This window comes from Podarcis bocagei (assembly GCF_964188305.1).
Source record: "Podarcis bocagei genome assembly, chromosome: 11".
Classification (NCBI taxonomy): Eukaryota; Metazoa; Chordata; class Lepidosauria; order Squamata; family Lacertidae; genus Podarcis; species Podarcis bocagei.
The window spans coordinates 36,989,246-37,011,455 of record NC_138136.1 but is presented as its reverse complement, the minus strand read 5'-3'; the positions used below and the strand labels follow the sequence as shown (position 1 = coordinate 37,011,455).

The window sequence follows — 22,210 nt, the reverse complement described above, 5'->3', positions numbered from 1 at the left end:
AGCTCATGTGCTTCTAGCTTGCACTCTTTATAAAAAGATTTGAGGAGTGAGGTTATTACCCCTCTACTACTATCCATACCAGGTCGCTCAACCATTGCTACTGTGTCCTTTCTTCTAGCAGATCAAGATAACCAGATGACAGCAAAAACTGCAGAATTTTAAGCAGGGGCAATTAGAATAGATCTATTATATGATTATTGATGTAAACCTCCAAAATGTATTTTGTATGGTTAGGTTTTTACCTCTATCTTCAGTCCATTGTATTTTATTTTACTGCTATGGCTAGTGGCTGATGCAAATAAAGATTCTCCTTCTTCTTACATGGCAGCAGGCCTATGAAAACTCTAGGAAGGAAATAGAAATGTGTGTTCTGCAGAAATCAGTTGCTGAGTCACCACTGGATCTGAGCATGATTACTCCTAGCTAGTTGGCAAGAAGTAAGTCTCTTATTTAGTAGAAAGACCCCTCTTCAGGTAGAATAACAGATTCAAGAGTTTTGGTTTAACACACCAGCTTCTTTAGGGACAGTTGATCTAGAATAGTACCTTCTGAATATCTGTTAAAGAAAATCACTAAATGAGGGAGAGGAATGGGGTAATTCTACAAAATACTTGTAGGAAATGGACATTAAGAATACTTTTCACTTGCAACTCCATTTGACAATCTCCCTAACGCAACACCTAATCATTATTTTCATCTCCATAGCAGACATGCAGAAACTAATTGCCTAAGGCTCATAATAATTTAAAAACTTTTACTCATTTTAATACAACTGGCACCCTTCAAGCTTCATCTCCATGAGACTGCAGACCAAATGTTTTCCAAATTTGAGCAATGAAACATGGTTGAAAAAGAAACTGCCCAAGAGTAGTACTGTATTTCTTGTTATGGAAATATTGTATATATGAAAACACTATTACGGAAATAAGTTATTCCTCTCCAACATTTCTTGCTAAAGATTTAATACTGAAGTAAGAACTCTGTATACAAGAAACATAAATCTATAAAAAATTAAAAATAGTATCATTGCTTTGTCTTGCTTCCTTCAAATATCTTAGTTTATTCATGTTTACTGCCCTATTTAAATTCATTGAAGATTTCATGGATAATATGTAAATGATACACATACATAGCTTTAACCATGCCTGATAGTAGTTGTGGATAGTTTTTGTTAGGCAATCACAAATCTAACATATTGTCAATAAAACCAGTCACTTTAAAATTTCAATCACATCTTTCTAAGGTAACATTTACCTCCTCACATCTTTAGCAGCTATCAGACATGACATGGGACATATTCATTGACCCTAAAAATTTTCATCAGAATCATCCACTGAAAGGGGGCTGCCCCAGCCAGACAAAAGGCTCATTTCAATTTTAACGGCCGTAATTAAAGGTTAATTCACTGAGTCAGGATTAACGAGGAAAGTACAAATGATAGGCAAGCAGCTGCCTTTATAATACAAGATTAGAACAATGCAATTACAGTAAGAATTAGAAAAAATCAACTTCCTGAAAGGTTCTGTAATGAATGGACTGCATTTCTCTGCTGCTAATTGTGCTACTTAAACATGAGGATGGTACAGCCATCATTTTATTGTAATATCTCTTTATCAACAATGTCTAACAAGATAGTATACTAAATACAGCAATCACAATTGATATATTGAGAAAATACTATGATCACTGGCAACACTTAAACAGAGCCATGATTGCCATTATGCCATAGTGGGTTTCTTAAACTAAGGTATACCACAGTTAATTCTTTCATTAAATCTTACAAGAGTGAATTGCTTTCTTCTACCTACTTACTGTATTTTATTATTATTTATTAAATTTGAAAACCACCCTTTATCTGTAGATGTTGTAGTTGTAAAACTTAAGGTGGAAATAGTAAAAGGAATGTAAATGAGGATTCAATAATTTTTGTACTTGAGCTTTTTGTTTCTGTGCACAGTAGTAGTGGTTTATTACTATAATAAATGAAGGTAGAATAGCTATTTTCTATATCAGTTTTGTATAGAGGGTGCAAGATATGCATGGTAGTGATTAATTAAATACTAAGAAGTGTCATGCTAAAAGGAATAGTACTGTTATCAGATATTATGGAAAAGATCCTGATTTTGCGGGGGAGGGGGGACAAAAATATTCCAAGGTATTCTGGGAAGAACACTATCTTTTTAAAAGTGCCATTTGCAACTGACATCTTAAAATTGGTGACATATATGTTACATTTTGTTTTTTGTCAGGTGTCATAGGATTCAGAAAAGTTGAAAGCGTTTGTGCTTATAGATGCAAAGAAAATAATTGTACATCATAAATAGAAGATGTGGAAAATTACCCTTTAAACTCAGGCTCCATGGAAAGAATTTGCATTTTGTCGATCGTTGTTGAGGTGCTTTAGGATAATAAATCTGTATGCTGGGATACATTGGAGTATTGATGCTTAAAACCTAATAATCCAGTAGCATCGTCCCAGGAAAAATATATAGTGCTGTTTGAAGATTATGTAGCCCATGATATGAAAAGCCATGAGCTCAATGCTGCTATTGCTGTGGAAATGGATTGTAAACATAATATAGATTTGCTTGATAAAATTATTATTTTTGCTAAGCAGATGACAGCTGGCAAATCTGTCTCATGTATGCTATAAGTCACAAAAATGTAGGTGTTATCACTGATATTTAGATCAACCCAAGTATTGTTGGCTCAAAAACTGGGCCAACATGCTGTTTCTTACAATATTTTGACATTAAAAGCTCCAAGAAATGGTATTTAAGCCGCTTTTGGTATGGGCAGTTGATAACTTTTCATTCATAATTAGCTCATAGAGAACCGAGAGACATTGCAGGGAAATTGAACTGTCAGTGGGTAGAAACAAGCATTTGACCTCATCACATTGAGTGGGGCCCATCATAATTTGTTCATTTGGTGCCCATCAGCCCAGCCTCATCTCTCATACGGCACCTCGCTGACCTTCCCTCTCCAATTCCACTCAGTTCAGCTTTAATTATGACTCTGCAGACCCGAAGAAATATTGCAGCTTGCTCTCAAAAACCCTGAACTGCCACTCACCAAAAGATTGGTTTTTAACAGGTAATAAATGCCCAGAGGAAATGGTTCTGTGTCCCACACAGAGCACAGCAGCTCCTTTGGAGATTTTCCTGCCTCTCAAGTGTCCTAATACTAACTGGATTTTAAAAAAATAAAAATAGAAAGATCATTTTATGCTTGTTACCAGATTCACTGTACAAAAACAGTATAAGCTTTATTAAAAGCTTGTGTGTGTATGTGTTTCTGTTACAGACAGAAGAAAATAGTTATTTTGAAAAAGAATCTTTAAGAAGCTGGTTAATGATACAAGTATTAGAACTGAAAGTTTTAACTGACTTAATCAGTAAATAATCAACTACACCTTTAACCACTGATTAAAATTTGCCCTCCTATTTAATCGTTGGGCATAAGTTTGAAGGGTACTCCACTGTATGAGTCACAATAATATACTAGGCCCCTAGTGAGAAATTTATGGATGGGTTTTATTTTCAGTTTTGTATTGAAATTAAGCAGATTATTTTACATTCATATGTGAAACCAGTGTGCCCTGTCTTCATAAGAATGAAGATAGAGGACAATGTCATTTGGATCTTCCAGGTAATACATTTGGATATTCTTCCATACTGCTGAGATTTGAACTTGTTGATTTTGAAAGCATTTTCATTCTAGCAAGTTAAAGTAAAAAGTGAAAGTTTATATTACTCCAGTTCTATTGATGAAAAATATTAATGACCAATCTTTCAGACAGTAAGAGGGAACTTATAATTTTATGAACAAAACAAAAAAAACCACCCTGCGGTCTTCCTTTGCTATCTTTGAAAAGGCCCTTATTTATCTTTTAATGCAAATTAATTTAAAAATAATTAAAGCCAGATGATAAAAAATTAATTGTTTGACAACCCTAGAATTAATGACACACAATTTTAGGATTAACAGTTTGTTGGCTGATTTTTTTTTTCAAAAAGTGTAGCTAAATTCAGTATGAAAAGTGACATGGGTGTAACTTGAATCCCAACCTAAATAATAGCAAATTAAATTTCATACACAGTAACTCCACTGGTAGTGGCAGGTGATCTGCATCTCTCCTAAAAGATTTCATAACACTGAATAATTCAAAATCTTTTAGTAGAGATGCAGTCCACCTGCCACTACCAGTTGTTGTTTCCAGATGGATTTGTACAATAATCTTTTGAGAGAGAGATTTGAGAACACTAGACGAAAAAGTCTGAAAATCTCATTTTGGCTCTAAAAACCTGCCCCTAAAGACTCTCTGGCAAATAAAAGTATTCAAAACTACAGTGTATCCTTGTAGTGAATGTGTCAGCAGGATTTTCAGGTCATTTGACAAGAAGGATACAGGTGCAGTAGATAGCAGTGAAGGTGACTGCTAGTTTCATCAATCACTTTGCCTTTCTTTAAGTTGATACATAATGGATCCCTTCAATCAGCTTCCTTGTTCTTTGTCACTTGTTTAGGAAAAAGAAAAAGGTAGAAAGGCTGGGCTTTAAAGTCAAGGTTACAAACCTTATTTACACATGATAGGAAGATGTCAGTATGAGCAGGGGCCCTTCATAAAATGTTAAGTTTTGCCAATGTGTGATAATATGCAGTTTGAAGCTTCCTTCATACAGACCTTGAGTAGTGATGGTGCTTGTCAAAGCCCTGAGTTCAAACAGGAGCTTGGAATTAAGATGTTCAGTGACAAAGTCGAAACAAATCCCAGAAAAGGTGATAATGCACTTTATTAGCTGAGGACATAATTAGTGATATTCAGTGACAAACTTTGTTTAGTATATGGAAAGAAATAGATTGTTTATATACAGATCCTGGACTATTTAGTCAGTGCTTTCCTGGTGCTTTCATAATTTCATATAGAAAATATTATGCAAATCAACCCTCTGTCCTGCCTGGAAAAAGCAAAACTCTACAGTGCCCTGTCTTTTCTTCCACAGCAAACTGAAAGTTTCTCTACAAGTGTAAGATATGTGCCCTTAAGTCATTGTGGTTTGTGAGTGTTTATAAAATAAGTTTAAGAAACTTAGGCATCGTCCAACTGTGGATTTTGGAGTTGAGGCTTTGCAGGTGGGGGGTGTTGGACCAACATGGCAGCGTAGCACATGCTGTGCTAGATGAGTAAATTGATTTGGAAATGTACAGCCCATAATGTGTTGATTTTGAATTCCCTACCTAAAATGTATAAATATTCCTAAAGCTTTCATAACTTATACAACACGTGTTCATAAAATACTCTGGTTGTTGAGCAAAACATGTTTTACATTAGGGTTGTTTTTTGTAAAATCAGTAAACAAATCAGGATAATTACCTTTTTTGCTCTAACCATAGAATCATAGAATCCTAGAGTTGGAAGAGACCACAAGGGCCATCGAGTCCAACCCCCTGCCAAGCAGGAAACCATTTTTCCTTAACTCCTCTGGGGTTGTGTATACATACCATCACATTTGCCTTGCAAAATATTATTACATCCTCAGTGAGTGTCAAGAAAAATCCCGGAAAGGGAGTTAGGCATGGACATGTATGATTGGGACCAAGAGATTTTGTTCTACTGAAATTAAGAGCCTCTTTCTAGTGCAAGGTCTTTTCCCTTGATCATGTGAGCTTCAGGTGGAGGGAATTTGTAAGGGTGGTGGGCATAGTGCAGGCCTCTCTGAACGTTTTTGATGATCTGTTTTTGTCTTGGGGGAGTCACTATTCCAGCATAGGCTTCTATTCCCAATTATTGGTTGACATTCATTCTGAGGGTCACTTATCTATCCACACAGATCAGCTTCTCCTTCTTAGGCTGAAGAGTGCAGTCCTTACGATTTTGGGTACTTTCTAGTAATAGCTTACATGGAACATGGAAGCTATCCCAACATGATTGAGATCTTCCATTCCCGATTATGCCTTCAAAGGAAAGCCCAGGAAATATAGTTCCATGGCGAGCAACTTCATATAAAATAGACAGTTACAATGTACTTGCATTTCCTGTCCCACCTGCATCTCTGCCATATGTGAAATCACTCTTTGGAAATGCACTTTCCCTTTTCAGAAGCAAATGTTAACATCCCCCCAAAGCAAAAATAGACAAAAATGGCACAGAAGATGCTGGTCTTTGTTTATTAAACACCATCTCCACATTTCTTAGCAGAGAATTAGGGAAGTCTGTCAAGCTGGGAGGCAGGGGGGCAGAGGGATCAGTTCATTCTAAGTACATGCAAGTCCTGCATTACAAGTGCTGGCTATGCAAGAAACACAAGGATTTAATACCCAAACCTTGATATGTACACCACAAATTCCATGGTTTGGGAGTGCATTAGAATTTTTCCCGTGTGACTCAATGGAAGTTATTGGCTTGTTGTGCGAATGGAGATCATTGACTCATTATGCAAATGGTCGCTTAAATGATTTCCAGAAAACCCATGGTGTTTATGAAGTGAGACCTACATTTGGTAGTAGGGTATATAGGTCAGGAAATTGTATGCTTTGCCCCCTGCTGTCCTTGCAAGGGAAATTCTGTTTGCTCTATCCTACAAAAGAAAGGCATTGTTTTTGTGCTGGCTGTTATGGGTTATTTTCACCCAATTATTCACATAAAGTTTTTTTGAGTCCTGAATAGCCAAGTGTTGCCCCATATCTGGTGCTCCCTGCTCCACCACTCTCCCTCATTTCGCTTTCTCCTGTTCTTCTAACTATGTGATAAAGGAGGTGCAGCTACCACTCTTTTGCAGAAAAAGCACTCTATCAATAAATATTTTAATTTTGGACAGTTCACTAATCTTCTTTTGCAGCCTACAACAAATATTGCTGCATGATATGTGTAATGGCATTTGTACAAACAGTATGTTGTGTATAGGGAGAGTTGTCAGACACTCACAGAAACCTGAGGTTGGGGTGAAGGTGTGTATGATGTTTGAGGACATGGTCAGGCTCCTATAGAGGTCAAATGTTTTTTCATTGCATGGTCAGAGCTACAAGCACCCTTGTTATATACTCTCCATATGAATCTGCCTGATAAGATTTTATTTTGAGGACCTGCTCTTTGTGCCCCAACCTTTGGAGGGGGACTTCACAGCTACTAGGGATGGAGCCTTCTCTGTAGTGGCAGCTCTGCTTTGGGATGCTATTTCCAGAACAATTTGGCAGGTCCCAATAATTGCATTCAGGTGCCTGGCTGAAACTTTTGGAAGAGTTCAACATAATTTAATTTCTATATTGCTTTTACTTTCAGCAAGGTAAAAAATGGAGCACTTTTAAAAAAGTTATTTGCAAGTGGACAACTTTGCAAGTTAATGACTGGTTCAGCAAAGTACTTAAGCATATTTTTAAAACTAGAGCATATATCTAGTCTCTGTGAAGTCAACTGTTTCAAAGGGAATCTGTGGCATATGACAGACCTTAATATTCATGAGGAGTACTCATATTTCAAAGCACTCTAATGGCACAAGCCACATTCGCATTACTGCACCTCACATTTCCAGGGCACTTGGAGGATTTGGCTTTATGAAGTATGTCAATGTAAAGCTTCCAGCTACATCTTGTAAAAACCAGTCATAACATTTCAGAGAAATGTGGTGAATCATATTTCACTCTTGTACTTGAAATACGGTATTTTAAGAACTACATGCACTGTTTTAACAAAATAATTTAATTACTGAGGCATGAAAATAAATTGTAGGAATTCTCTGTCATTAAGATCTGGATTCTGCCCTTTTCCCAAGGGATCCTAGAGGGCAGTCACCCTGGGCATTTTTTTCAGATTCTGAGCCCTCATTGGCCTCAAACGATAAGGAAGAGGGTGAGCTGTTTGCAGAAGAGTTGAAAGCACCACCCCTGAAGTGTAGGCTTCTTCGGTCATAAATTTTTCCTGCTCTGGTGGCCAAAGCAAGGAGAGTCCTGGAACTCCCTGAGGAACAACCCATGGAAACTGAGGCAAAAGCTACAGCGGCAACCAAAGGAGCCAAATCTGCCTTTCTGGATGGACCGCCACGTCTGGCTACCCTCCCTTTCCCAGATTCATTCCAAAAGCTGCGGAATACTGAGCAGACAACACTGGAAAAACACAAACCATCATGCAAGCTGGTGAATAGACACTACCTCTTCCCAACTAATATTATGGGCCAATTGGCTACCCTAATTGTGGGTGTGCCAGTAGCAACTTTATCCTAAACTGTGATTATCCTGTCTGAAAGCAAAGGAGGACCAAGGAATGCTCGTGACAAGTGAGTAGAGGCGGTGCCACTTGCATTTTGAGGCAGAAGCGTTACGGCTAGAATAAGCATCCTGTGAGCCACTGATCTCATCTCCAGGGGGGATGTACCCAAACACATTGTAGATTGTCTACAGAAGCGCTCCATTGTGCCAGCCTTCCAAGAGCAGTGATAGTGAACATCTTGGCAATGTAATATCTGGCTCTGCAATATCTGGCAACTGGGATGTAGATGCAGGATCCCAAGGACACCTGGCCAATTCCGCATTCAGTGGGGGAAAGCTTTATGGGGACCCGCTCAAAAAGTCCTTTTTGAGATATGGGATAAACAAAAGATGCTTCCTGTCAAGAAGGATGAACACAAAGATAAACAACATCAGTCCTTTTGTCTGTGACAACAATATAATAGACCACACTCTTCAACAGGCTACAGATCCAGATGAGATAGTACTGAAAGATCCAGTAGTTCCACAATGCCTCATCAATGTCCCAATTCCAATCCTGGAATTGGGGGGAATTGCAGTGTGGGGATCAATGGAAATCAAAAATCCTCTCCTTGTGCAATGTGGAAATGTCTCTGCTTATGCTTATTTTTGTCGTTTAGTCGTGTTCAACTCTTCGTGACCCTATGGACCAGAGCACGCCAGGCACTCCTGTCTTCCACTGCCTCCTGCAGTTTGGTCAAACTCATGTTGGTAGCTTCGAGAACACTGTTCAACCATCTCGTCCTCTGTCGTCCCCTTCTCCTTGTGCCCTCCATCTTTCCCAGCATCAGGGTCTTTTCCAGGGAGTCTTCTCTTCTCATGAGGTGGCCAAAGTATTGGAGCCTCAGCTTCACAATCTGTCCTTCCAGTGAGCACTCAGGGCTGATTTCCTTCAGAATGGATAGGTTTGATCTTCTTGCAGTCCATGGGACTCTCAAGAGTCTCCTCCAGCACCATAATTCAAAAGCATCAATTCTGCGGTGATCAGCCTTCTTTATGGTCCAGCTCTCACTTCCATACATCACTACTGGGAAAACCATAGCTTTAACTATACAGACCTTTATTGGCAAGGTGATGTCTCTGCTTTTTAAGATGCTTTATCTGTTTTAGAAGATTCAGTACTTTAATTTGCTTACAATTTATAATATTTAATGGACAAAAACAGTTACTATTAATATTTTTCCATTTGATTTCTTCCATATGGCAACTTTTCCCTTAATGCCACAAGCTTTTCTTTCTTTGAACACTAATCTGATGTCCCTTCCCTTCTCCTCTTAAATTTCAGAGTTACTGGAGCATACCCACATAGTATATGTAGGAGGAAATAGCTCATAGCTTAGTACAGTGGTACCTCGGGTTAAGTACTTAATTCGTTCCGGAGGTCCGTACTTAACCTGAAACTGTTCTTAACCTGAAGCACCACTTTAGCTAATGGGGCCTCCTGCTGCCATGCCGCCGGAGCACGATTTCTGTTCTCATCCTGAAGCAAAGTTCTTAACCTGAAGCACTATTTCTGGGTTAGCGGAGTCTGTAACCTGAAGCGTATGTAACCCGAGGTACCACTGTAGGTCATTTTTGGATTATGTCTTGGATAGAAGGGCCATTGAAAAGTTACTTCCAAAGACAGACTAAATTATTCTGTCCCTCACTGTTAACAAAACATAATTTTAAAGATTCCTTTGATTGTAGACAATAGACATTAATTGAACAAAATGTATATTTCATCCAGACAAGTTTCTTTTGTTATATGTGTTGAATCTGATCAATAGAAGCTTCTGACCATAGTGGTGTTGAACTGGAAAACATGTCGGTCAAAATTAGAAAGGGAGCAAGTAGGAGACAGTAATAGCTACATTTTAGCAGAAAGGATACATTTAGAGCAATATGAATAGCAAGATTGGGCAATCTGCATTAACCTCAAAAAGATTCGTGTAGAAGTATGAATTTCTAAAATATCAGTTGTATTTATTTAAATCATGAATTGTGTTTAAAATGGAATTGATGCAAAAGTGCATTTTAGATTTCCAAAAGCAGTGAGAAATTTCACTATCAGCATAATAAACTCGGTGTCTAACAACAGAAATACTTATGGAGAACCTAGAATTTAGGGCAACATCTAATGTTTATAAGTTTAATTACATATTTATCACTTCAATGCTAACTGGTTACACCTTCCATAGCAAATACATTTCTTACAACTTGTGTTTTACCGCACCCAATTGCTGCTGATACCAGCCTTCTGTTTTTGCAGTCTCGGGTAGAAATAGGAGGTTTATCAGGCTCTTAGTGGACTGTCATAGGTGGTTGGTGGAATGCTTTGCAAGGCTCTTTTTGCACTTAAACTATAATATTGCATGATTCTTGCAGCCAAAAAGGCAACTTCTGGGACTATTTCCAGACATTGAAACACACAAACAGGTCCCTGGATTGGACTGCTGAGTTACACATTTTGAAAAAGCATTTTGGAAAACAGTAACTTGAAATTTTGCGTGTTTCTTCTTCTTCTTCAAGAAATATTCAGCAGTGGCGTTAAAAGTTTTACAGTTTTAATCTTAAAGCCACCCCCCCAGGAAGCAGACATGCCATGTCATAAAATAACTATTAGTGATTAGTTTGTATCATATAAATCTAACTTGAGTTGATAATATGGTCCATTACCAGCTAACTGCACAGAGTATTTTTCATTTTACACTCTTCAGTTACTTTTTAGTGAAGTGTTGAAAATATGAAGCTTTTCTCCTTTCTAAAATTGCACGCTGTCTGTCTGTTATTAGGGAGATAACAGCTCTTATAAATGTTTCAGTAAGCACTAAGTAGACAGTTATGTGCACTCTCATTCCACGCTTATTTGCTTACTGTAATAAACTGATAAAATATGTGTGGTTTGTCTTCCTGTATCTATATGCACACAGATTTCCTTTAGAAATAATGTTGTGTCTGCAGAATTGATTGGTTATTTTCATAAAACATCTAAAAGTACATAGATGACTTTCTTAAATGTATGCCAATATGATTTGTAGTGGTTTATCATACAGTTCCTAAATGCATGTTAACTCTTTAGGGGAGGCTTTATTTAAACATATTTACAACATTTGTATTGAATCAGCCTACATAAAACAATTCCACCCAGTCTTGATGCTATTTTGAGTTTCTTCAGTTGTATAACTCATGCTCCAGTAATGGTTTTTTATTATTTCATTCAGACAACTGACGGGTTAAAATACTTTTTGACCTGTGTACTTACATATAATGTCTAGCTTGGGGGAGGGTGAGCAGCAAAAAGAATCCTGCTTGTTAGCTTGTTTTTTGGTAAGATTTCTTATCCGCCCTTCACCATAAGGCAGCAGGGCAGATTACAACAATATAATATGCAATTATAAAAGAAAATGGTTCCAGCCAAAACAGAACAGTAAAAATTCAGCAAAAGAGGTTGGTACCAAATGTTCACGCTCTGACTCAAGCTGTGGTCATAAACAGCAACATGAAACAAGGTTCTACAGGTTGAATGGGTTTCTTCCTCTTCCCCGCCTTCCACCATATGTAATATTGTTTATGTACATGAGTGAAGCCAGTGCCCGGCTGAGGAATGCTTCTTCCTATGTGCAGCTGAAGATCACTGAAAAATTATCGTACATATATGTATGCATAAAGATTATTTTAGCTAGACTAAAAATCAAATGATTAATGATCTGATGTTAAATTGATTAAATGTAGCCTCGGTACACTAAAGATTAATACATTTAATTTAAATGTGCATATTGCAAAAAATCTTGACGTAGGTAGCTTTTTTGAAACTGGGAGACAAATTGTACGATTTGTCAATTAGAAAAACTTAAGATTTAAACAAATAAAAAAATTCTTCTCAGTTTTAAAAACTGCTTACCACCTTCTGCCTTATCTATGCTCCACAATGCTCTATTTTCTGCACAGCACTAAGCATAGAAATGTTTTCACAGAGCAATCTAATCTACCATCGGTGGAAAATTTGACTGGATCAGGGTCAAAAGGGGTCGGAGGTGCATTTGCAGTCAAATGTACTCCAAGAAAGTTGTACAAATGGAATATCTGTTGGAAAGTATTCAGAGTGGCACCATTTGCAAGTAACAAAACCATGCTACCTTCCATGCATAAATAATTGAAATGAAGCCTATTCCATAATGTAAAGTACACGGTAAGAGGGTCTAACTGACCCCTCAGTTCTTTAAATCTAGAACAATTTTTTGTGCAATTAACACTGTGGACATTATGTAACAACAAATCTTACAGACCTTGCAAACACAGCTTAATGCTACTCAAGCAGTCCGTGCATATTTTTGTTGCAATTTCCTTTTGTTTCTGTGACTGCAGAGATGACACTTGATCCTTTTCCTGTTAGCAGTAGCAAGTTGTACCAGTTCTGTGACTGCCTCTCTTGTTGGCTGTGTTTCTAGACTCAACCAAGAGTAAGATCTACTGCAAACCTAGGTCTACTAGGGAGAGATGTCTGGGGATGTTCTCTCTATTAAGGGGTGTGCATCATACAATGAATGTACATATTTAAGGAAGCAGTTGCTACATTTGAAAACCAATAATGGTCATGATATTTTTATTATAACAATGAAATGAATGGTCTCTGGTTTGGAATTCTGATCTGAAATTGCTGCATCTTTATGAATGGGTGGAGAATCATTGTCCTTTTCTTTGGTGTGTATCTTATAAATTTAAAATCTTTAGAATCTAAAAATACCGCTGTTAACACTTTCTGCTTTGTAGATAAGGAACTCTGGGGGAAGAGGTAGGATTTCTGGTTTGTGTGTTTTCATTATGTGAAAGACAGTTTAAAAAAAATTAGCTAATGCTCTGGTGATATATAGCTGACTGCATATGTACAAGCTGGCTTGTACTATACTGCAGAATTGGTCCATCTGTTCCAGTATCATCTGCTATGACCAGCAGTAGTTTCTCAAGGTGTTGGACAGAGGATCTTTCTTGAACCTACTACATGAGTTCACTTTTAACCAGAGATACCAAGAATTGAAACTTAGACTTTATGCATACAAAGAATACCAGTGAGCTCATCCCCATTTCTTCCTTTCTGTTTCCCTCTGTAGATTTTAATGTTATCAAATTCCTTCCCCCCCCCCCCACATGTTGCTTTGATTATTTTTTTACAGGTTTTCAGCTGAAAGCAATATGCAGTCTAATCCTTGCATTTTAGATATGCATAGAATGTAATATTGATTTCGTGCATCTTTTTTTTTTAACCCATGCAAGAACTTGATAGTCTGTATTTACTAACTTTTAATTTTTCCTATGCAATAGGTCAGTGTTCCAGCCTTTGTGCCAACCAGAACTCATGAACTCCTGCACCGAATGAGTGGGAAAGGATTAGCAGCTCATTATCACTTCTCAAGACAGCCATGCATTTACAATGATCAGATGGTATCTGTCCAAGTGACCTTGGCTAACACCACTGACCAGAAGATAGAAAATATCCACTTAGGCGAAAAAAAGCTGCCTACTGGCATGAAAGTGCATGTGTTTAACCCAATAGGTAATTGTTCTATAATTTTGAAACTATGCAATATATTTTTCTAGCCTCTGTAGCATCTTAACTTTTTAAGACTTAGATGCATTCAAAAACAAACAAACCTCGAACCTTTGATTCCAGGAGCAGGTAGATCTTTTAACTGTCAACTGTTTTCTGTGGTTCAATTAGGTGAACCTTCATAGTTATTTAATGACTAGCAATCCAGTGCATAGTAATGTCCACAGTCCTATTGATATCTGTGGTACTTCTTTGATTGGTCTGCAGATAGGTGGTAGGGAAGTTTTTCATTTTTCAGTTTATATTCCATATTCTCAGTCCAGAGTCCTGAAACAGGGTAGCATCTCAATTAAATAGCAGGAATAGAGCAGTTTTAAATGCAATTTAATTAATTGCAAAAACTTTAAAAAGTGTGTAAAATGTATTGATACATATATTAATAACATTGGAATATTAATATTGCTAGTAAAGTTAGCAATATAGGGCTGGGTTCAGTGTAGTGCTAAGCAAAATGTTCTGTCAGTACTACAAGGATTTCTCCTTACACAACACAACACCCCCCCAACGCCTCCCCCAAAATCTATTCTGGGGTTCCCCCAACCCCAGAGTGATTATGGGACCACATAGGAGAGGAGAGGGGGAAATCTCATTGCACTAGTTCAGAGGAACACGTGCCCTCTACACATTTCTTGCCCTTGGATGTTAATAAAGAACTTGAACAGGGCTGTATTTAATGATGCATACACATAAAATAGAGGTATTTCCTGTAATAGTACAGGAAATCACAAGTATTAGGGTAGATTAATATTTGTGAAGGACAGATCCGTTAGGAGGATTCATAATAATACACCAGAATGGGGGAGGGAACAACTCATAATTATTAGTCTTCACTGGGGTTGGACTAGATGACCCTTAGGATCCCTTCCAACTCTCTCATTCTAAGGACATTCATAATCATATTCAAGCATTTTTCATGATTATCAGTTGGTCTCTTGCCATGAGCAGAAGGTCTTTTGGTGTAGTGGGAAATGCTCACTCATAAGAGCGGAGAGGAATTGGGTTTCAGGAATTCTCACCAGCACTTTGAATAGGTCTTGGGATCTAATACAAAGCCAGTGCAGTAGAGCCAGAAAAGGAGCAATACACTTTCTGCACACTATTACTATGAATTTTGCTATTGCTGATTGGCAACTGAAACTTTTGAACCATCTTCAGATAAAGCACCCCATAGAAAGCATTGTAGTCGCAAGTAAATGAGATGAAAAATGGATGACAGCATATCAGTATCATGACAAGACATGGGCATATGGACATAAAAGTTGCAAAATAACTCCTCTCTTCAAAAAGAAGGAAAGGAGAATATGTGAATTCATAGATTTGTAGAGTGAAGGGACCACAAGGGCCATTTAGTCCAGTCCCCTGCAATGCAGGAATCTTTTGCTCAACATGAGGCTCAAACCCAGAATTTTCTGCACATATTGCTATGCCTTATATTGACTGTTCATTATTCCCCACAATGCTTATGAGGAGACTGCTTGATTAATCGACAATCTTATTCACACTTGTGTATGGTCTGTTGAATTTAGTGAGACTTACTTCAGTGCAAGCATGCACACAATTATTCCCTTAAATATATGAATCAGACCTAAGAAGCAAGAATGGAGTAAAGCCAGTTTAATTAAAAAGCAGTGCATTCATACATACCCAGAATGTGTAGTCTATATGTTGTAAGTGAAATGAACATCATAGAGTAATATGACGAATAATCTTTAGTTCTGTGAAGAGCTTTCAGTGAAATATAAAGTGAAGTAAGAAACTATATTGGTGGTTAGAATCTGGATTCAGCAAAAATATAAAAACAGAACAAGTAAGCACCATGGAAGATAAAATGCAATTCAAGAGAATCAGATTTAAAAGTAAGATAACATACTTTGTGATCAAAATAATCAGTATAGTAATGTGCGTGTGTGTTTTAGCTAAACAAATTTTGGATAGCACTTTTTCTAGAAACACGTTCTGTGATGTTTCATGTTAAAGTAATCTTACCCATTAGTTAAGATTTAAATGTTTGGGTATTTTAATGCAATAACTATAATATATTATTGCATGTAATATATTGCACACATATTCTGACATTGTAAATAAAGGCTGCTATAGTTTTCTAGTAAATTGATGGAACAAAGGTATTCTCTTCACTGATCCTTTTAAATTTCTCTGCCAAATAAGCAAATTGTTCTTAAATCTCAAAGTTAAATACATTACAACAGTTGAATCAGGTATTTTCTGTAAATTGGAATAATTGTTTGATAAGATTTCTTGTTCTTAACTTATTATAGCAGAGAATTTTCAAGTAACAGCCTACCAAGGTTATCTCAATATCTCCAGTGTCATTTCTGACACTGATAAATATGTATCTACATGCAGCTCACTGAAGAGAACCCCAAAGGGTCAGTTAACAGTCCCTGTTATCTAATTATTTTCTTCATCATTCCAATGACTTACACTTGATGAAAAGCCAAGCAAATATTTGTTCTAAAATTTTGCAAAGTCAGTAAATGTTTAAGGAATACGTTAAAGTAAGCAGAACCTAATTCAAGTTTTCAAAAGCCTTGTTGTTACACTGATTTATCTAACTTTTTCAATGTTTTGCTTTATGTTCCATTCAATAGAATCTCTTGAACCTGGGGAATCTATGACAGTCTCAGTAGGAATTGACTTTTGTGATTCTACCCAGGCTGCCAATTTCCAGTTGTGGTAAGTTATGCTGCAGTGGCTTTTCAAAAATAGATCATTAATGTGTAGGGGAAATGAATGGAAGAAAATATAATTTTTTTGTCCTGTTGTGCTGTTTGAATATTAACGCATTATGCTAAGGCAGGTTTTATTTAAGCCTCTGAAGGTTGATCAGTATGCTTAATACAGAGATGGAAAAGTTTTATTTTTGTGTTTTTATAGAAACACAATAGAAATTTAATAAATGAAATAATTATACTGATAATATGGCTCTCCAAATAACTACATAATGCACAATTTAGTTAATACATTGTTTTCTTGCTGCTAGTATATTTAGATTGGCAACAGTGTCATAGCTTGTCAGTATCCAGGGGCTGAAATCAGCAGTCTGTCACCTTAAAGAACCATGGTTACTGTAAAGCCCACCACCCCAGACATCCCACCACTTTAGACAAAAGAAGTTCAGGAAGTGTTTCTGCTTACCACAGAAAATGGTTTACAAAATAATGAGCACCTCCATTATATCAGACTAGTCATATGTAAAAGTATCTGTTTGGTCTCCTCTGAAAAGCTCAGTACTTAACATTTGCATTCCTGTGTTTTGGCATCATTTCTAGTTTGAACAAGAAAAGGATCTCTGTACTGAGGTGGTTTCCACTGAGTACTGTGGGTGAACAGGCAGCTTTATTTTATGTGTAACGAAGAAACAAAGCTTGTTCCTTGACACCAGCATCACAAGCTTTGGTCATAGGTTTTCCATATTGGGAACGGGACAGATTTAGCCTTTTCCCCAATAATGTCCCGGAGTAGTACCCCTTTAACATTCATTTGCACCAGTGAATGGTTACTCTTTCCCCATAAGAATGAATGATGAAATGTCCTCTTTGAGGGCATAATTTAATTGAAGGCAAGACTTGCCCGTTACCCTGCCCTTGTTCACCAAGGTTTGTCCTACAGTTACAGATTGTGGCTGAGGAGAGTTTGGGTGGCTCGCTAAGTCAAACCATGGAGCAGTGCAGAAGAGCCAACATGTTTGTGCAATTCCAGCAAGCAATAGTTTGGCTTACTGTGATGTGCAAATCAGGCCAAAGTGAAACCCAGCCCCTGCTAACAAGACCCTTATGAAAGTATGCAGAGCATATGGATGTGTTGCACCAGGAGGGTCCCAGAAATCTATCTGGGCTCCTTCCACTCCCAGGTGGTGTAATATGTATAGTTGGTTCTTCGGTTATATATTTAAGTGTGTGAAAGAAGGGCTGCTTTCTTTTCTCCCCTGCCCTCAATCCTAAAAGTATGAATCCAAAGTAATCTAAGGTAAACAAATTCTTAAACAAATTGCTTGTCTAATATTGTGGATCAGAAAATAATGTAATGAAGTTATGTTTTGTGGTAGGGGAGAGAACATTTAGATAATAGCCTCCCATTTGAAGCCTGAAGTAGCACAGTCCAGGCACAGATTTACCAATTTGGTAGGCCTGTGACATCCTTCCACCTATCTCAGCTGGCTTACTTTTGTATTCAGCAGTGCCACTCATGTTCTGGAGGCAGCCAGACACACCAGGTCTCCCCCTACAAGATAGTGGATGAGTCTCAATTAGTTTGTAGACTTAGAGTCATATGTGTTTGCTTAACATTCATTATACCATTAGATTTTTTGCTGGTGTGATTCCCTGCTTAGCCTTCCATAAGATCATCAACAGTTCTTTACTGTAATTTCAGCAGGCTAGTTAACCATATACTTGCTGGTGCTTCAACAAATAAACCATAGTCAGAGAGCAAACATACATTCTAGCTAAGGAAATCTGGGAAGTAAACATGCTGAAGTTCATATACTGCAGATGTAATTTCACTATTCTGTTCCACAAAGTGATATTGGGTTCATACTTCCTTGCATGTGGAATTTTATGGTTTGTTTGTTTTTTAAAATCCAATAGTTCTTTTATCATGTTTTAGATTATTCAAAAAGGTATTAAAATTATCTGCAGCATTTTTATGAGTGATATAATAACAGTATTCATGATCTGCTTTTGAGCATCTTTAAAGGCTGGCATGATTTGGCATTATAGTATGTTGATCTTCCATTGAATATTGCATAGAATGTTTTTTAAATGTTCATGTTTTTATATAAAGTATATGCACTTTTGAGTGCCCCTCTTTCAGCAAACTAATAGTTCAGTTCCAGACTTAAGCCACTGAAGGCTTGAGATTCTTTGCAGTGATAAATATAAGCAATGTAGCATAACACATTGATTTTATGCAGATCATCACCTTTATGTTTTGGGAGGTCTGCTGTATTAGTGATATATAAAAACTGATTACTTTCTCCAACATTGCCTAGTAATTGTTTATTATTTTCCTATTAGACAAACAAGAAAGATCAATATTCTTCAACACCGGTCTATGAGTAACGTCACTGTAAATAGATTTGCCTCAGACACCAGTGGTGTATTCATTTTAATGATTTGGACAATGTGAACCCAATGACACAGCTCAAGCTAAGCACCAAGTTTAGAGTTGAAATAAGAAACCAAATAGTTGCTATTCTACTACTCAAAGGTTTTTTAAAACACACAGTTAAAATGAATGAAAAATTATGTTGCTAAAAAGAGGTTGGATTTTAAACTTTTAGCTAGGTGAATATTTTAAGGAGTACCAAATAACACATATTTTTCTCCCACACTTTCTAAATGGGATGTACAAATGGGGCCAGTCCGTCACCAGCAGGCGAACGGACTCAAAGGAGGTTGGGACTGTATCCTTAAAATTCTAGGAATACAGCCTCCAACAGCACCAACCCACCTCAGTCTCTCAGCCAAAATCCAGCTGGTAAGGTGATCCTCAAACAACAGTCAGTGACACCCAAAACTTACAGGGGGCAAGGCACTAGGTTTCTTCCGGTCAACTGCCACTTTGTCTAGTTCCCCACATCAAAAAAGCTGGAGCTCAGATTACAGCTGTTGCTTCAGACTGGGAGCTTATATAGAAACTGCAGGCTTCGTCCCCTCCTGGCTCTGAGCCAGGCGGCCCTGGTCCACTTCCTTTTCACTAGGTATTTCTGCAGTGGCTCTAAAGCTTCTGCCTGGCTCACACCTCTTCTACTGCTGTGGTCCTGAGGAAAGGTGGGTGGGTGGGTCCGAGAGCTAGCCAGGAACTCTGGCAGCTGGAGTGTGAGACTTCAGTCCTGGGGCACAGATATCTTCATGGTCACTGATAGTGTGGAGAACCAGTGGAGACCTCAGGTTCAATTTTGGGGCAGGGCTGAATCTTGACACTCCTACAGAGGGTTCTGAGATACTTTCATTGCCTAGCATCGCAAGTCTGAAGTGCAAGTTCTCAATAAAAACCTCTTCATTCCAAATCCATTCTAGCAGCCATTGCATTGTGCTGCCCTTCGATGCCAGTTTCCTGTATTCTCTGTGTGATTGTCAAAGATGGCAATCCACACCAGTTCCCCTGCAAAAATAATGTTTACCTTTTTCTCTTACACTATCTAATAGAACATAGTTTACCTATGTAAACTAAACTTACTGATTCTATTAAAATCATTTTATATATTATTTATTTTAAATATGTTAAGCCCACAGAATAATAAAAGTATGTGTGGTGTTGGCTGTATTGTTATGAAAAGGTTCACCCCCATAAACCATTTCTGATTATAATTATTTCCCTTACATTGTTCCAAAAGGAGTACTTTGTCTTACATCAAATGTAATTGATCCTGAAGCAATGTAATCACAATTACTCACTTTCTTAATTAGCCTGCCCAAAATCAGAAAATGGAAACCGATCGGCACTGTTTAAATCAATAGCTTTGTAGTAAGGCTTGTGTGGGAAGGCAGATAGTGGTAATGGGTAGATCAATTGGTTTAGATGCCAATCATTGACTGTGATTTGCATAGCAAAATTTGCTATTCTTGTAATGTACTGGAGCAAGCAATTCAGTAAAAGCAAATTATATAAAGGAAAGGTAAAAATTGGTAATAAAACATTTAGGAGTTTTAAAATAGTTCCTTATATAAATGATGCAAAACTCTAATAAAGAATTAAAAGCTCCTGGAAGAACTCCTTGGTAAGCACTATTTTTATTAAGCAAAGCTTTCCAAGAAATACATCTAATTAAAGATAGTAAAGAGAGAATCCTTAACTTGAAGATTGGACCTAACACTTATTTAGCACGCTTAGAAAGATGTTCACCTTACACATGACCAATACCATCCCTTTATTTTCTTGAAGTTTTCCATGCTTTATTTCAGATCTACAAAACCACTGCATATTTCTCTGTATGAAGGTGGTAACAATATGATTTTTGGCCTTCAAAAAGAACACACAATCCTACCTTTTTTGACATAGAAACAGATTGATGCTTGGTGTGGTAAAAGTGGCAGTGGCAGTGAAAATGAGCAGGGACCCAAGCGGGGGGTGGGGTGGGGTGGGAGGGGTTCCTTCATCTCCATCCTGCTCTCTGGCGGCTTAAAGTGGTTGTGCACAGTTACCAAGCAACTAGCGCTGGCGGTAGCAAGTTACGAGAGCTTTGTTACACACACACTTTACCTCAGGGCCCGGAGGGCGCTGGTGAAGGGCCTGCCTGGCCACTTCTAAACTTCAGCCCTTACCCCATGTCTCACAGAGGTCTGGAAGGAGGAAGAAGGCACTCCAGCACCAGTACTTTTTTCTAGAAAAATGGTGCCGGTACTGCGTACTGCTAGAAAAAAGGCACTGGTTCTGGGGCACAGTAATTTAGGGAATATAGAAGTTTTACCACTTTATCATAGTTTGAACACAGATGTAGCCATTCTGTGTGCTGTGGAATGACGTAATCAGAGGTGAAAACAATGAACATCCTAGGTATGGATTCTGCTGAATATTTAAAATTTTGGTGGCTGGTTTTTTGGTGCAGGTGAAGACTGGTCATTATATAAATTGTTCCTTATTTCTTTACTGATAAGACAAGTGTTTTATCTTACTAATCATTTACCTTTCTGGGTTTTTCCACAGTACAAAAGATGATCAGTTCAGTATTAATATTCAACCCCCTGTCGGAGAACTACTTTTACCAGTTACTATGTCAGAAAAAGACTTTAAGAGAGAACGAGGTAAGGGAAAAAAATTAAAATAAGATGGATGTTCTGGACCCTTTTGCAAATGCAGTAAAATCATATTGTTCTAAATGAGAACATATTTTTCTGGTCTAACCCCAAGATTTCCGTTGACTGCCCTCCTAAGTAACACTCGTTTTATATTGCACTGGTACTAAGAAACTGATTGAAACGTTTTTTTTAAAAAACACACCTCATGATTAGGCCATAACCACTGTGTGAGTTTGTGTGTATTTTGCTTATCTAGGTGATTCTTTTGAGTATACATGTACTGTTTTAATGGCTATTGTACCATATACAGTGGTACCTCAGGTTAAGTACTTAATTCGTACCGGAGGTCCGTTCTTAACCTGCAACTGTTCTTAACCTGAAGCACCACTTTAGCTTAAGGGGCCTCCCACTGCTGCCACGCCGCCAGAACACGATTTCTGTTCTCATCCTGAAGCAAAGTTCTTAACATGAATCACTGTTTCTGGGTTAGTGGAGTCTGTAACCTGAAGCATATGAAACCTGAAGCGTATGTAACCTGAGGTACCACTGTACAGTCATATCTCATGTTACGTCCGCTACATGTTACATTCTTTCAGGTTACGTTCCGCGGTGACCCGGA

The 22,210-nt window shown here is 37.7% G+C and overlaps 1 protein-coding gene and 1 long non-coding RNA gene across 8 annotated transcripts in view; one reads left to right on the top strand and one right to left on the bottom strand.

The window, feature by feature from the left end:
* AP3B1 (adaptor related protein complex 3 subunit beta 1) overlaps positions 1 to 22,210 on the top strand; it is a 161,606-nt gene that overhangs the window by 120,398 nt on the left and 18,998 nt on the right. For all 3 annotated transcript variants that reach the window (XM_081212701.1, XM_081212700.1, XM_081212702.1), the window contains exons 23-25: positions 13,546 to 13,777; positions 16,441 to 16,525; positions 21,500 to 21,597. In XM_081212701.1, the coding sequence (XP_081068827.1) occupies positions 13,546 to 13,777; positions 16,441 to 16,525; positions 21,500 to 21,597 (415 nt within the window). The remainder of the gene's footprint in view (positions 1 to 13,545; positions 13,778 to 16,440; positions 16,526 to 21,499; positions 21,598 to 22,210) is intronic.
* LOC308597383 overlaps positions 10,228 to 22,210 on the bottom strand; it is a 159,734-nt gene continuing 147,751 nt past the window's right edge. For 2 of the 5 annotated variants that reach the window (XR_014012906.1, XR_014012908.1), the window contains 4 exons: positions 18,015 to 18,073; positions 15,476 to 15,606; positions 13,868 to 14,098; positions 10,229 to 10,626 (listed from right to left, as the gene is read on the bottom strand). This is a non-coding gene — a long non-coding RNA (uncharacterized lncRNA). Of the gene's footprint in view, positions 10,627 to 13,867; positions 14,099 to 15,475; positions 15,607 to 18,014; positions 18,074 to 22,210 lie in introns of all 5 variants that reach the window. The other 3 variants (XR_014012907.1, XR_014012909.1, XR_014012910.1) reach the window with 3 other exon arrangements.